Source organism: Coffea eugenioides, chromosome 11 (genome assembly GCF_003713205.1).
Source record: "Coffea eugenioides isolate CCC68of chromosome 11, Ceug_1.0, whole genome shotgun sequence".
Taxonomy (NCBI): domain Eukaryota; kingdom Viridiplantae; phylum Streptophyta; class Magnoliopsida; order Gentianales; family Rubiaceae; genus Coffea; species Coffea eugenioides.
The window spans coordinates 33,084,360-33,101,229 of NC_040045.1; the positions used below are offsets into that span (position 1 = coordinate 33,084,360).

The window sequence follows — 16,870 nt, forward strand, 5'->3', positions numbered from 1 at the left end:
ACTAAACATAATAAAAACACAAAGCCAACTTGTATTATAATTAAACATGAAATCCAATACAAGAGAGAAAGTAGTAGAAGAGATATCACCCTTGTCACATGAGATCAACCTCTTCATCTTTGCTCCTCCAATCTTCATCCAAATCTAACTACAAATACAAGATGGATAAACTACTCTACCTATACTATACTAATGAACCAAGGAAACTCTAGTGAAAACTACATTTCTGGTGAGTTTCTCTAGCCTTCTCCCAAGTTATTTTGAATCCTGTAAGTCCATGGCTATATATAGATGAATGCCATCAGGAAATGAGGCTTGAAACATCCCTTTTACAGCTGCTAATTGGTTGTCATACGTTCATCCATAGCTGTAAATTGTTGAAGGAGAAAACAGGTTGTACCAGCAGCTATTTTTGACCAGAATCTGGCTACTTCAACTGCTATTTTCTCTATGATGACGGCTGAATTAGCTCTTGTACAAAACATAGAAGTTGTAGTCCATTGAAATAGCTGTCCAATGCCTCAAGAATCATCCAATTTGGAGCTGTCTAGACCGAGATAGGATAAAAATACCACTGACTGGTCAATTCCGCGTTTTCAGCTCTCAGCAGTAGACTTTTACTTCTGTATTTTGACATTTTGACCATGAAAACAGCCGAATTGGACTTTGATGTCTTCATACCAAATGTAGATCTGTCTCTTAGCTTCGAAAATGGTTCAAGAAGCATCTCAATCCAATGTATGTAGCCCAAGATATAGCCAAAATACCAACAGATGCCAAAGCTGACTTTTCTTGATTCAAATTGCATTTTTCCTTTTACACTTCATATTTTATTTTCACCACTTTAATCCATCTTCAATCATCCAAATATTTTCTCAATGCACTTCATTTGATGATTGAATCATTAAACCTACAAAATATGAAGTTTTTACCATAAAAATCAATAGAAATGCAATTTTCATACTTTAACCACAAAATGCATATTTTCACTAGAATCTTAGTTAATTATTTATAAAACTAAATAAAACACACCAAAACTAATTAATAAAGCACACTAAAAATACGTAAAATATACTCTTATCAAATACCCCCACACTTGAACCATTGCTTGTCCTCAAGCAATAAGAAATACAAACCAACAATGATCCAAAATTTGAAAATAAACATATGTAGCATTTCAACTTCATTTCCTCAAAACAAAGTAAATAACCATTATGCAATTATTCAATTAAGTTCAAGTACTCATAATATCAAGTAAAGGAGAGCCAATTATACCGTCATTATAACAAATTCAAATCAATTTTTCATCTTTACCCAATCTTACAAGTAAGTAACTCATATGGTCAATAATATGCTTTCTAAACCCATGATCATCTTTTTATTCTACTTAAACAGATATTTATTCATATAACGTAGCTAAATATTACTTAAGTTGTGAAAGTATCTTTTTACGCGAGGATCGACATTTTTAGATGAAGATCACCGGTTACTCAACACTTCACATACTCAAGTTGCTTTGCATACTCTTAATTCAAGTACCGTTTTACGCGAAAGTCGACATTTTTAGATGAAGACATCCGGTTACTAAGTACAAGAATCATTGGAGTAGAAGAAATTTATTTTCTTTTTCTTTTTTTTTTTTTCTTTTTTTTTTCTTTTTACAGCAAAGATAATAATAAATTCCTCAAAAGAATAATCATGAGAAGAGTATTGCACTTATTGACCATATTTATCACTTAACTTATAAAATCTAATAAAGAGAAGAAATTTCATCAAATAAGCAAAAAAATATAGGCATAATTTTCTCCACTTTAAAAGATATACTTTCCTACAAATGCAAAAACTATAATCACATAATAGTCATTTCCAAGTTAAATGAGAAAAGAAGTTTCCACATCACATATATTTATCTCAAATGTAGGAGGAGTTTGAACTACTAATGGTGTGGAACTTTGTTACCCCTTGGATAAAATTGAAAAAATTTAAATATTTTTGGGGCAAGTTTGTAATTTTGGACAAGATTTTAGAAAAATTTTGAATTTTAACACAAGTCCAATATTTGCAACTAATAAGTCAATCACATACAATGTATATAATCTCAATTCTTCCCCCCACACTTAACATACACATTGTCCTCAATGTGTAAAAAGGAAAATCAAGATAAAGAAAGTAATACTCCCCTATGATGTGATTGAATATGAAACTTCAAAATCGATTGTCCGTTTATCTCCAACGCTTCATGAGTTTCATTGGATAACCATTAGTGATGTAATCCTAAAAAATGAAAAATGAGAAACAAAAGTGATAACAAAGGTTTAATAAACAAAATGATGATCCGTAACTTCAATCCTTTGTTTTCGTGATGTACCTAAAAAAAATACACAATAAGCAACTCAAGGTACAAGAAAATATATATGAGGAAAAGAAGAAAAAAGAGAATCAAGGAATCTGCATTTTTTTTCCAAAAACGCGACTCATCAAAACGCGCCACCAAGCCGCGTTTTGTGAAGTCACGTTTCTTCACATATCTTGCAGGATCGAAAACGCGACTATGCTTAAAAACGCGACTTTGAGTCGCGTATTTGAAGTCGCGTTTTTGGTTTCTGAACAGGCTGGAAAACGCGACTTGGTAGAAAACGCGACTTCCTGTCGCGTTTTGAAGGCGCGTTTTCTTCAGTATAGTCGCAGAATCGAAAACGCGATTATGGAAAACGCGATTCTAAGGCGCGTTTTCAGCCCAAATGCGTTTTCTTCTGCGAAATTTTTGCAGAAAGCCAACTTTGAAAAATTACCATTTGTACCCCAATCACTCAAAATGCATCATAGATCATTTGTTTGCTAAAATTCTCAATGCATGCACATGTAAAATGATCAAAATATGCATTTTAACCCCTTCTAACAAATCAAAAACAACAATTACTCAAATTGAGGGGTTGAGTTCCTTGATCAAATTTCGCCTTTTTCACCTCATTTGGTCACTTTTGCTTCCATTTCCAATACCTACAAATGAAAAATAACAAAATAACTCAAACATATACTTTAAACATAAAATCACCCCAAAATAACATAAACTTAAACAAACATTGGGTTGCCTCCCAATAAGCGCTTCTTTATAGTCAATAGCTTGACTAGTTCACCTTATTTTTCAAGGAGGCTTGGTTAAAGAATAATCCACCATTTTAGGTCGTGGTGGATCATTAAAAGGTGACTTTATAGCAAAAGTCACATGTTCTAATGATGTGAGAGATGGAAGTGACTTACCTATTTCAAGTGTTTCATGAATATTACCTTGAAAATACACCACTTGAGAACTTACCAACAGGGATGCCATGAGAGTATCTTGGGCAGCAATACCCTTAGAACCTATACTTTCAATGCACTCCTCAAGAGGGGTGAAAAATGAGTCATTAAAACTCATCTCTTGAGGCTCAAAGTTAGTTCCAAAGATATTATCTTGTGAAATGGATATTTGCTCATTAAAACACACTTGAAATTCATCATTTTCATCAAACTGCAACCCATTTTCACATACAACATTCCCACCATTCATGCTAGGATCATTTTGCAAATTATTAGAGGAAATAACTTCACACAATACATGTAATTGATCTTGTATTCTATCAAAGTGAGAAGCCAATTCATCTATCCTTTCCTCAATCCTATCAAAACGGTCGGAAGTCACATTAGCTAATTTTTCTATAGCTAACTCCCAAGATGGCTTAGAATCATTAGCTACCATTTCAATTGCCAACTCCCAAGATGGTTTTGATTCATATTGGACACATTCAGGTTGGTAATTATAAAAATATGAAGAATCACTATAAGTACCATGATTATCCCAACCATAAGCATTAGCACTATATCGATCAAAACAAGGATTGTAATGCTCTAATTCATCATAATAATCCACATTTTGTGCTTGCATACATGTATTAGTATCATGATAACCTCCACACAAGTCACAAATCACATGATAAGAATTAAAAACATTAACATTCCTCCCTTGCTCAATTTCATGTATCATGGTGTCCATTTGAACTTGTAACTTAATTACATCAAATTTTGCCTTTAAGCACCTTAAACCATCTTCAAAAGATATACATTCAGTAAATTCTTGGTTACCTCTATTGAAGGAGCTTTGCACTTGGTAACCATCCGTTGCCAATCTTCCACTTCTCAAGCATTGTCCTCCAAATTGACCTACTCTTCTCATCACCTAAAATTGCTTTTAAACAACTTAAGAGCAAAATTAGTAAGAAGAATAGGTTATAAAACACATACACATAAAAACACTAAAATAACAGAAAATAACATTCATACTATAACTAATATTATGTCTAAACTAATAAAGTTGCTCTTCACACCGATATTGCCAAATCTTCCCCGGCAACGGCGCCAAAAACTTGACGTGCGCGGGGTATACATATAATATTAAGCTCATCCCAATCAAGTTTTACATTTATAAATTCCTAAATACCCCACACGCGATTTATCGCAAGTATACGAATCGTGAGCGAGTATAGGGTATTAAGGGTCGATCCCACAGGGAAGATTGCAATTACCGGTGATTTTCGAACTCCTTTATTATTTAGACTACCATAAATATCAAATTTAAGAAAATAACACTAGAAAGCTCCTAGAGATATGGAATTCCTTACTACTCTTGCAAATGAGATTATCGGTTAAGTGAATGCTATTATCTTGATTAGTTATGGCGTAATTTCGTAATGTATGTGAAACCTACTTTCGTAGTGAATCAACTATACTTGTAATTAAGCCATACCTACTCTCGTGGTTATGAAATTAACTACAAGTTCATTTCTTCTATGAAATTACATGAAACAAGTCACTTAAGCCACATAGGTGCACCTCTACTTTCGTGAGTGTACTCCCTAGGCTTATCACTTCTTTGAACTAGTGTTAAATTCCAATTTTCATTGCAAACTTAACACCTTATGATTATCATAATTAATGGCCAGTTAATCATGATTAGATAACCAAAAGTGATAAATAATGTACTCAAAATAATATCATCAAATAGCCAAGTAAACCTCACAAACAAAATATAGCAAGTTCAACCATAACTCTAGGCATAAACTTTAACTAAACATAATAAAAACACAAAGCCAACTTGTATTATAATTAAACATGAAATCCAATACAAGAGAGAAAGTAGTAGAAAAGATATCACCCTTGTCACATGAGATCAACCTCTTCATCTTTGCTCCTCCAATCTTCATCCAAATCTAACTACAAATACAAGATGGATAAACTACTCTACCTATACTATACTAATGAACCAAGGAAACTCTAGTGAAAACTACATTTCTGGTGAGTTTCTCTAGCCTTCTCCCAAGTTATTTTGAATCCTGTAAGTCCATGGCTATATATAGATGAATGCCATCAGGAAATGAGGCTTGAAACATCCCTTTTACAGCTGCTAATTGGTTGTCATACGTTCATCCATAGCTGTAAATTGTTGAAGGAGAAAACAGGTTGTACCAGCAGCTATTTTTGACCAGAATCTGGCTACTTCAACTGCTATTTTCTCTATGATGACGGCTGAATTAGCTCTTGTACAAAACATAGAAGTTGTAGTCCATTGAAATAGCTGTCCAATGCCTCAAGAATCATCCAATTTGGAGCTGTCTAGACCGAGATAGGATAAAAATACCACTGACTGGTCAATTCCGCGTTTTCAGCTCTCAGCAGTAGACTTTTACTTCTGTATTTTGACATTTTGACCATGAAAACAGCCGAATTGGACTTTGATGTCTTCATACCAAATGTAGATCTGTCTCTTAGCTTCGAAAATGGTTCAAGAAGCATCTCAATCCAATGTATGTAGCCCAAGATATAGCCAAAATACCAACAGATGCCAAAGCTGACTTTTCTTGATTCAAATTGCATTTTTCCTTTTACACTTCATATTTTATTTTCACCACTTTAATCCATCTTCAATCATCCAAATATTTTCTCAATGCACTTCATTTGATGATTGAATCATTAAACCTACAAAATATGAAGTTTTTACCATAAAAATCAATAGAAATGCAATTTTCATACTTTAACCACAAAATGCATATTTTCACTAGAATCTTAGTTAATTATTTATAAAACTAAATAAAACACACCAAAACTAATTAATAAAGCACACTAAAAATACGTAAAATATACTCTTATCAGTAATTATTGACAAATTGTACCTGCTCAGAATCAACACACTCATTAATATCATGTTCACCTCCACAGAAAGAGCAACAAGCTACGTGTGCATTAGATGAACTTGGACCATCTCCACCTTGTCTACTTAGCAATTTCATCACATTATTCATTTGAGCACTCAGCATATTGAGAGTGTCCATTTCTATCATACCTGCGTGACGTCTCGTATTACCTCTTTCATTGGCCCATTGGTAGTTATTTGCTGCCATTTCTTCTATCAAATTATGAGCCTCTTGGGGTGATTTACCCATTAAAGCTCCACCTGCAGCTGCATCGATCATAGTTTTAGTAGAAAAAACTAAACCATTATAGAAGGTTTGTATGATTAACCATTCCGGCAGTCCATGATGTGGACATTTCCGAAGCAAATCTCTAAATCTTTCCCATGCCTCATATAATGATTCACCTTCCAATTGGCTAAAACTAGTGATATCCATTCTAAACTTAGCAGTCTTACCTGGTGGAAAATACTTATTTAAGAATGCTCTTGATAGTTCATCACATCCAGTGAAAGTATTAGGAGCATGAGAGTGTAGCCAAAGTTTGGCCTTATCTCTCAATGAAAATGGGAACAATCTTAGCCTTATAGCATCATCACTAACTCCATTCATTTTAATTGTATCACAAATTTCCAAGAATGTAGCTAAGTGTGTATTAGGATCTTCTACTGCATTACCTCCAAATTGAGATTGTTGAACCATTTGGATAAGTGATGGTTTAATCTCAAAATTGTTAGCATTTACCGTAGGCCTTACTATGCTTGTTTGAGATCCTTGTGTTCCCGGTAGAGTATAATCTCGTAGAACTCGCTTATTTTGGTCATTTTCGGCCATCTCTTCCGCAAATGGTAGTTCTATCAAAATTTCCTCTATCGGTTGCCAAATCTCTTGTTCCTCTTGCTGTTGTGTGTGCCTCCTTTGTCTACGTAGTGTCCTCTCAATTTCTGAATCGAAAGGTGCGACTTCTCGAGACTCCCGGTGCATACACTACAAACAGAAATAAGGGATATTATGCAACTTCAATGGTAAAAAAAACTGATTACAATATAAGATTAAATATAATCTAAAAAATAAAGCTGTCTAAATTAATAAAGATGATTAGGCTCTAATATTGCCGCTCCCCGGCAACGGCGCCAAAAACTTGACGGGATTTTTTTTATCAATGCAAGTTTAATTCCGAATTTACACCCGTTGGACTGCAAGTATACAGGTCGCAATTGTAGTACGAGATGTGTATCGGGTCGATCCCACGAGGAGCAATTTAAAACAATTATTAGATACTAATTTACTCTATTATTTAGACTCACAATTAATTTGAGCAGAAACTTCAGATTTTAATTCAACTACAAGAGTTCTTAACTAGATAAATGCAATTTCACAATAGGAGTAGAATTCACTAAATATTAAGATCTAGGGATGTAGATTCCACTTATGACACAAAAGATCTAAAATGAATTAATTCAACACTTGTTACTGCTCTTGTTTAACCAAGGATTCATTTCCAGAAATACCAAAATCACATTCTCATGATAATAATGGGTTAAAACAGATTAGTTTTTCCTAATCTCTTGGTAAATACTAAATCTGTTCTTATTCACACATGAAATGCAGATTTCATCCACTTGAATGTATTTCTATTCTCATGAATATACAACTCAAGTTCTACTTGTGTCATTCCATTATTTTTACCATTTCTCAATGAATAAAAATAACTATAAACCTGCTATTGGTGATCAAGCAACAACAAGTAATCCAACATACACAAGTAGATAAGTTAATACAAAACATAACAAGAATGAATAACAATCACTTCATATCATTTGGCCATAAGCTTCATCTACTCCCTAGATAAAGGAAATTAGCTACTCATGAATGATGAAACACTCATAACTTCATTAATGCAAATCATCATGAATTTACAAATACAAAAAGAGTAAAGAAAGTCTTAGCCAAGATATGGTGAAGCCTTCCAAAAATCTCCTTGTCTTGAACTTAGATGATTACAAGATGAAACCTCAATTGTCCCTTGCAAGTACCTAGCTAGAGAGACTATGTTTTTCTGTCAGAAACTAAGCTACGAATGGCTCCCAGATCTCTCCCCATATCTCTGCATAAAAAACACTCAAATGCTCCATTTTTCCAAGTCAAATTCTATCCTTTGATTCCCAAATCTCCACTTTGTTAGCATAGTCAAAAACCAATATTTTTGACTTGAAAATAAGCCACTTTTCTTGCCCTTTTGTCTTCTGAAGCATGTGCACCGAATTTCCTTGCATCTTATAGCTGGAAAGTGGTATGAACACAAGAGAATTGGCTGAGTCAAATTGCAGAATTTCGGCTATAAAACGCGCCTACACAAAACGCGGTTACAAGTCACGTTTTGTGTACTCGCGTATTCAATTTGGCCTTACTTCATCTGCGATTTTATCTATCATAAAGGCCGAACTAGCTTTTGTGTAAAACACAAAAGTTGTAGCCCTTTGAGTTAGCTTTCCAATGCTTCAAGAATCATCCAAATCGGAGCTTTGTAGCCTGAGATATGATCGAAATACTGTCACCTGTTCAAACCTCTGTTTTAACTTCCGACCACAGGGTTGCAGCTTATGTATTCCAACGTTTTGCCATGAAGATGGCAGAAATGGATTTCGATGTCTTCATACGAATTGTAGGTCTCTTTCTTAGCTTTAAAATGGTATAAAAATCACCTCAATCCGATAAGTGTAGCTCCAGATATGGTCAAAATACTGAAAAGTGTCAAAACTGACTTGTATTGCATTTCCTCACTTGAACGTTTTTCACTTCATTCTTCTTGTTGCCACTTGAATTTATCACCAAATCTCTATTTTTTACCTCATTTGACATCCTTTTGGTGATTGAATCATCATTCCTGCATAAAAATGAAGTTTTTACCATTAAAATCAATAGAAATGCAATATTATCCACTTTTACCAAAAATATATAATTTTACCAAAAACCTCTTTATTTTAATTATAAAACTAAATAATCAACTCAAAATTAACTAATAAAATGCACTTAAAAATACGTAAAATAAACTCTTATCAACAGCCATGGCAGAAGGTACACGCCTTAAAACAATCGAGGAGCAGGTTCGAAAGCAGGAAGCTAAATTGCAGACATTCATGGAATCTACCAGCGAGGCACTAAAATCCATGGAGGAGAAGATGCTGGCCAATTCCACAGAGTTTAAGGCTCTAGTAGCCGGCATTTCGGCACAGATTGGAGGGATTAACAGGAATCCACAACAAGAAAGGGGACTCCTAGCCACCCCTACAAGTTCCTTGCAAGGCACTTCCAGGCCCGGGCAGGTGCATCAGGAAAGAGGAGAACGCACTGCCTTCATCCCAGGGGTGCCCAAGCTAGAGTTTCCCAGATTTACTGGAGAGCAGGTACGGGATTGGATTCAGAAATGCGAGACTTTCTTCCATCTGTATGGCATATTGGATTCGCAGAAGATGCTGATTGTAGGAATGCACTTGGAAGGAAGGGCAAATGTCTGGTTCCAAAGTTTCAAACAGGATAAGAGGACATTTGGATGGGAGGAGTTCAAGGAAGGAGTGAGTCGCAGATTTGGAGACCTTGGGGATGAGGATGGAGTTGAGGAATTCAACAAATTGCAGCAATCCTCCACAGTAATGGCTTATCAAGAGAGGTTTGAGGAATTGAGAGCCATAGTACTACTCAGAAATCAGGGGTTGAGTGAGAGTTATTTCGTCTCCAGCTATTTGAGTGGGTTACAGGAGGAGCTCAAGGCACTGGTCAAAATGCACAAACCTCAGACCCTACAAGAAGCCTTCGAGGTCGCAAGATGGCAGGAAAAGGCACTGGAGGTAATTTTCAAGAAGAGCAAGGCATCTAACAGGCTCTTTCCTCCTTCACAGATGAGTTCCAGTGGAGGAATGTCTACACACAGACCACCCGTGGCCAATGCAGCAATAGTCAGCGAAGGAGATTCCACGAAGCAAGGTACTGTTTCTCAACCATACAAGAGAATCACTCCCACCGAGTTCCAATACAGGAAGGAAAACCATTTGTGCTTTAAATGTGGAGCAAAGTTTGGACCAGGTCATATGTGTAAGGACCAGGGGATACACATGATTGTTGCTACTAATTTAGAGGACAGGGTAGATGAGGAGGAGGTGATAGAATACATGGGTAGTGGGACCAAACAGGAGGTCGAACTATCCTTGCATTCACTCACAGGGAATCTGCTCTCTAGCACCATTAGGTTGCTAGGGGAGGTCAGAGACTCTGCAATTTCTATTCTATTGGATGGAGGCAGTTCGAATTGTTTCCTTAAGAAGACAGTTGCACGAAGGTGGCAGGAGCTTATTCAGCAACACAAACCTTTCAAAGTCAAAATTGCTGATGGTCAGGAACTTCTTTGCAGTCAGTGGATACCCAATTTCCAATGGAATATGCAGGGACAAAAATTTTGCCACAGTGTGTACCTGTTAGATTTGGAGCCCTATGATCTGATCATAGGGGTGGACTGGATGAAAGCCTACAGCCCACTAACATTTGATTTTAAGCAACTGCAGGTCTCCTTCAGTAAGGATGGTGACATGGTGACACTGCGGGGGGACGAAGGTACTGCAAACACTAGGATGACTCAGGGAGAGGTGGCCAAAAGATACATGAGGAAGAAACTCAAGCAAGTTGTGCAGGCTTACACGGTCAGTACAGCTCAGTCACAGGTAAACACCACTCCAAATATTCTAGAACCTATGTTGATTGAGTTCCAGGATATGTTTAGTGAGCCTAAACAATTACCCCCTAAAAGATCATTTGACCATCAAATTCCCTTGAAAGCTGATGCAAAACCTTTCAAATTAGCTCCTTATAGATATCCCCATGTCCAGAAAACTGAGATAGAAAAACAAGTCAAGGAGATGCTGCACGGTGGCATCATCCAACCTAGTCACAGCCCCTTTGCTTCACCTGTCCTATTGGTCAAAAAGAAAGATGGAAGCTGGAGATTTTGTATAGACTACAGGCAACTTAACTCCTTAACCATTAAAGATAAATTCCCAATCCCCATTATAGATGATATTTTAGATGAACTTCATGGAGCTAAAGTATTCTCCAAAATTGATCTGCGATCTGGCTACCACCAGATTTGCATGAACCTCTCAGACATTCCAAAGACAGCTTTCAAAACTCACTGTGGGCTCTACGAATTTTTAGTTATGCCATTTGGCCTTACCAATGCTCCAGCTACATTCCAGGCCCTCATGAATCTCAGTGTTTGAACCTTTCCTCAGACAATTTGTCTTGGTCTTCTTTGACGACATTCTTGTATATAGTCCAGACATGGACTCTCATACCCGCCACCTTAGACAGGTCTTAGAGACCTTAAGATCTCATACCCTTTTTGCTAAGCTCACTAAGTGCTCTTTTGGACAAAATCAAATAGAATATTTGGGGCATGTGGTTACTGGTGAGGGGTGAGTGCTGACCCTTCCAAGGTAGAGTGCATGGTGAACTGGCCAGAACCTACTAATATCAAGGCCTTAAGGGGGTTCTTGGGCTTGACTGGATATTACAGGAGGTTTGTCAAGAATTATGGCTCCATAGCCAAACCCCTCACTGATCTTTTAAAGAAGGATGGTTTTGTCTGGAACAAGGAAGCCAGTGCTGCGTTTCTTGAACTCAAACAGGCTATGAGTAACACACCTGTTCTAGCATTGCCAGACTTCTCCAAGCCTTTTGTGTTGGAGACAGATGCCAGCAATCAAGCTATTGGAGCTGTCATTATGCAGCAAGGACAGCCCATTGCTTATATGAGTCAGGCTTTAGGTGCAAGAAATCAGGCTTTATCCATCTATGAAAAGGAGTTACTAGCCTTAATTGCTGCTGTTAACAGGTGGAGGCATTACTTACTGGGGTCTCACTTCATCATTAGGACTGATCATCATAGCCTAAAATACTTGCTGGAGCAGAAGATCTGGACTCCATTGCAGCAGAAATGGTTAACTAAACTGATGGGGTATGATTATGAGATTCAGTTCAAGAAAGGAAGGGAGAATGTAGTGGCAGATGCACTTTCCAGGAGAGGGAAGGACTCTCACGAGCTCAGTGCCATATCCATGGTAAAGCCTGCATGGATCACTGACTTAGCTGGAAGTTATGAGCAGGATCCTAAAGCTAAGGAGTTGCTCACTGCATTAGCCATCAATGGCACAGAAATGCCTGAATATTCCTACAATGGAGGGGTCATCAGGTACAAGGGAAGGATATATGTAGGGGCCTCTACTTCACTCAGGCAACAACTCATTGCCTGTATGCACATGTCAGCAGTTGGAGGACACTCAGGAAATCTGGGTACCTACAAGAGAGCTAAAGCATATTTCTTCTGGTCTGGCATGAAAAGAGAGATAGAGGACTTTGTACAGAGCTGTGACATATGTAAGAGGAATAAGGGAGAGAATTGTAAGCCTCCTGGGCTGTTACAGCCCCTACCGTACCAGAGCAAGCGTGGCAGCACATATCTATGGACTTCATTGAAGGGTTTCCTAAATCTGAGGGGTGTGATACACTGCTTGTAGTGGTTGACAGATTCACAAAGTTTGCACATTTCATCCCTTTAACTAGCCACTATACTGCTAAGAGTGTATCACAAATGTTCTTTGATCAGATATTCAGACTGCATGGCTTACCCTCTAGCATTGTGTCAGATAGAGACAGGACATTTACTAGCATATTTTGGCAGGAGCTATTCTCACGGCTAGGGACTCAGTTAAATTTCTCTACTGCCTATCACCCCCAATCTGATGGTCAGACAGAGAGAGTGAATAGGTGTGTAGAGACATACTTAAGGTGCATGTGCTCTGAACAACCTCGCAAATGGAAAAGATTTCTAGCAGCAGCAGAGTGGTGGTACAACACCAACTTCCACACTGCATTGAAGATGTCTCCATTTCAAGCTCTGTATGGCTACACTCCTACACAACTCAACATCATCCCAGGAGCATCGATGGTAGCAGCAGTGGATGATTGGATGGCAGAAAGGGTAAACTGGAATTTGATGCTCAGGGATAATTTGCTGAAGGCACAGAATAGGATGAAACAGAATGCTGATAAGCTCAGGTCTGATAGAATCTTTGGGGTGGGAGATTTAGCCTATCTCAAGTTACAACCATATAGACAGACTACTGTGGCCCTGAGGAGGAACCTGAAGCTGTCTGCTAAGTACTATGGACCCTTCAGGGTGTTGCAGAAGATAGGACCAGTGGCCTACAAACTGGAGCTGCCAACAGGTTCAGCCATCCATCCTGTGTTCCATGTCTCTCAATTGAAGCCCTCTACTAAGGGGGAACCAGTCCAGTATTCTCTACCCACACTGGATGAACAAGGAGAGGTACGAGTAGCACCCCAAGCCGTGCTGGAGAGGAGGACCAAAAGGAGGGGAGGTCAGGCGACGGAGCAGGTGTTGATCTTGTGGGAAAACCTGAACCAGGATGATGCTACTTGGGAAGATGCAGCGGTCATCAGGTCTCAGTTTCCAGATTTTTCCCTTCAATCCTAGAGACTAGGATTTGGTTAAGGGGGGATTAATGTAATGACTAGCTCAGCCATCAGAAAAGATTGAAATGCAGTCCATGCATGCCGTTGAGTTAGTTAGAAGGGAATATTCTTGTAGTTAGTTTGTTAGTCTGTTATTGCCTAGTCAGCAAGCAGCCAAGACATCATTTGCATGCAGCTAGATATCATCTGAGCTGTATATAAGCATGAGGATCCGGAAGAGAAGGGAACTTTTGGCATTTGAATAAAATCTCAGTCTCTTCTTTCTCAAGTCTTTTTCCCCTCTTCTCTTTCTTTCTTTCTAGCTCCATAACACTAACCAAATGTACACATTTCCTCCTTATAATTTGAAAACCTATATTTCAACACGTTTGGCTTTATATTAAAGTGAAACTGTCGGTTTTTTTTTAATTAAATTTTATAGTCAAATGAGTGTGTAATCAATGTTTTTAATAATAATAAAAAAACAATGATGATGTAATCAAATTCACCTTTAAACTATGCCACAAAGAAAATATACATAAAATTTGGGGTCAAATATAAATCCAAAATGACTTCATTGCAAAAGTTAAATTTCATATGGAAGCTTCTTCTTCTTCCCTACTAATTTCTGGCAAAAGAAACACTTATTGGAACTTTGCAGCGGTCCACCACGGTTCTTGCCTGCAGCATATATCAAGCAAAGGGCCCTTAACAATAAGAAGCTTTCGATATTCGGCCCCAAATAAAAGGATGTAAGTGGTAAAATTTCACACTTTTATATTTTCTATGTCGACAAAGATTTAGTATAAATGTTTGCTTTTTTTTTTTTTAAAGCTAACAACTATGCATAAAACTTGATGATAGGTTGAAGCAAGAAAAACTGAAGCAGCCAATTCTCAGCATCCGATGAAGCAAAGGCATAAATCTTTACATAAATCAGAATTAGGTTCAATGCCCATTTCAACATCTGTGCAGGCAAAAAAATGTAATCGTCTAATAGGCAATCTCATTGTCTATATGGGTGAGAAACAAAGGATGTCATAGTTATAGTACCTATACGTTTATAACATAAGCCAAAACTATAGAAAGGAAATGAGAATTATTTAGTTTCATCCACTCGTCAATCATTCTCTGTCTAAATGATCAGATATCCTGAAAAAGAATCCAAACTAGCTATCAGTTTATCTTCACAAGTATGGAATTTTTGGAAATTAATTCTAAAATGTGTAGTTTCACAATCCTCTCCTAAAGTTTATGACAATTTAAGTTAATTAGTTCCCCTCCGGTTTTGAACATAAATGTCATCCTCGAAAACATTCTCATGGACAGACAGATAAAATTGCCCCCTTTATATATAGTGAAAGATGTATGGTTTTTTGTCAGAATATTTTGATAACAGTCACAACCATGGATGTAATAAATGTCATATCTGATAAAAATATTGTAAAATTTACCAGTTGAATAAGTGGGTTTTTGACTAATTACACCATATGACTTTTCTTCAAGTGGGGAGTTTTAAATTTCACCCCAACTAAGTTGGCCCATCCAAAACGTCCACTAATTAATGAGGTTAGGTATGTGTTTAGTTATAAATTGGTAATTGGGTGACCAAATTTGAAGACCTCGACTTAGTTGATAACACCAAATTTGACTGCTATAGATTCACGACAGTGGTTCAACTCTGCTATATGCTTCACTAATCTTGATTATGACCTGTCAAAGCGTTCGTTATCTTAATATCTCAATTGTTTCAACTTTGATTCTTGTAACTAACATCTCCAAACCCCATGAACCCTTAGCTGTTAAAAAAACAAAAAAAAACTTACAAAAAGGCAAAACGTAAAAACTGGGCTTTGATACGAAGACAACTATCTTTAAGGACATTTTTCCTCCATATTGTTGGTGTGTAAATATACACTTTTTCCATGATTAACAAAGCCAAACTTTTCTTCTTTTTTTTCTAAAAAAAAAAAAAAAAAAGCAATGCCGAACTAGAAGTTCTGATACCAATGTAATGACAAGTTTCCCTCGAATGATTTTAGAATATTCTGATTTAATTAAGAAGAGAAGAAAAATAAAAAGTGAACGATTTTAGAATATTTTGACTTAATTAAGAAGAGAAGAAAAATAAAAAGTGAGTAAACCAATGCCTAGTCCCTCTTATTAATAAGTTTGCATGTCTTCGAATTAAGTACAGTAATAGGCACTTCAGTAATGACAAGTATCTCTTCAAGACATATTTTTAGAATTAACAGCTAACGATAACTACTAATTGTTAAAATAACTATTGCAAAATTCACAAATTAATTTTGAAGTGCCCATCAAACGTGATATTAATTTAATGGTCAATATAACGAAAATTCATATGAAATTTAGGAACTTGCCACCATTTAAATTCAATTGGGTAGATGTAAAATTTGATATATGCACTTTTATCTATTTGTAAATTTTCAAAATTGATTTTCAAGCAATACATCACTAACTTCACTTACTATATCTACCATTTGTACCACGCCAAGTTAAATGTGTTTGCCCCCAAAAATTTTTCTTAAATTGTGTGCCAAAACCCAACTATGCCAAACTCTTTGAGATGTTGAGAATGCTAACTAAAAGTGCAAGTATATAGAAAGAAACCAAGAACAAGAAACAAAATTATACAACAAAAACGACAACAATATTCAAGCAAACCAATTATTTGAAGAAAGATGGCATCATACTGTACTTGTCACTTCACTATTGAAGTCATTCCAACTCAAATCTAGAGCTCGGAGGTCCTTCAGGGGTATGAAGGTGCTAGTATTTAGATACCAATCCTGATAATAAGAATCATAGGATTCCCCATGCTTTCTCAATTTACTAAGTTGGAGTTCAACAATTCTGCCAGTAATATTACTGCACTTGACCCGTTCCCAGGTGCAGCAATCAGTGTTTGCTCCATCACCTTCTTTTCCAGTCCATGAAGGAAGGATAAGATGAGCATGTTCTGTCATATTCAAGGAAGCTTTGAAGTCTAAGAGAGCAAGTTTTTCTTCTGGAAAGCAACCTGAACAAAGTTGTGTTCCATCATGTATCATCGATACAACAAGAGCCCACAAGACAATGAGAATGAAATGACCGTGCAT

General features: G+C 36.7%; 1 protein-coding gene and 1 non-coding gene across 2 annotated transcripts; one reads left to right on the forward strand and one right to left on the reverse strand.

Moving 5' to 3' along the window:
* The first annotated feature begins 6,564 nt into the window (after window positions 1-6,564).
* On the forward strand, window positions 6,565-6,671 carry LOC113754653. Its single transcript, XR_003465331.1, has one exon. It is a non-coding gene; the product is annotated as a small nucleolar RNA R71 (small nucleolar RNA).
* A 7,918-nt stretch (window positions 6,672-14,589) lies between these two features.
* LOC113752316 (receptor-like protein 9b) lies at window positions 14,590-16,870 on the reverse strand. The gene is made up of 2 exons (XM_027296432.1): window positions 16,466-16,870; window positions 14,590-14,715 (listed from the first exon to the last, which is right to left on the reverse strand). Exons 1-2 carry the CDS (start codon window positions 16,868-16,870, stop codon window positions 14,590-14,592), a joined length of 531 nt encoding a protein of 176 aa, XP_027152233.1.

Bases quoted from the DNA above. Each gene is read 5' to 3' on its own strand.
- LOC113752316 (XM_027296432.1), bottom strand. From the start codon at position 16,870: ATGCACGGTCATTTCATTCTCATTGTCTTGTGGGCTCTTGTTGTATCG. The intron at 14,716-16,465 runs GTATGATGCCAT...TTGCCTGCACAG, and splicing joins ATAGTGAAGTGACAAGTACA to ATGTTGAAATGGGCATTGAA.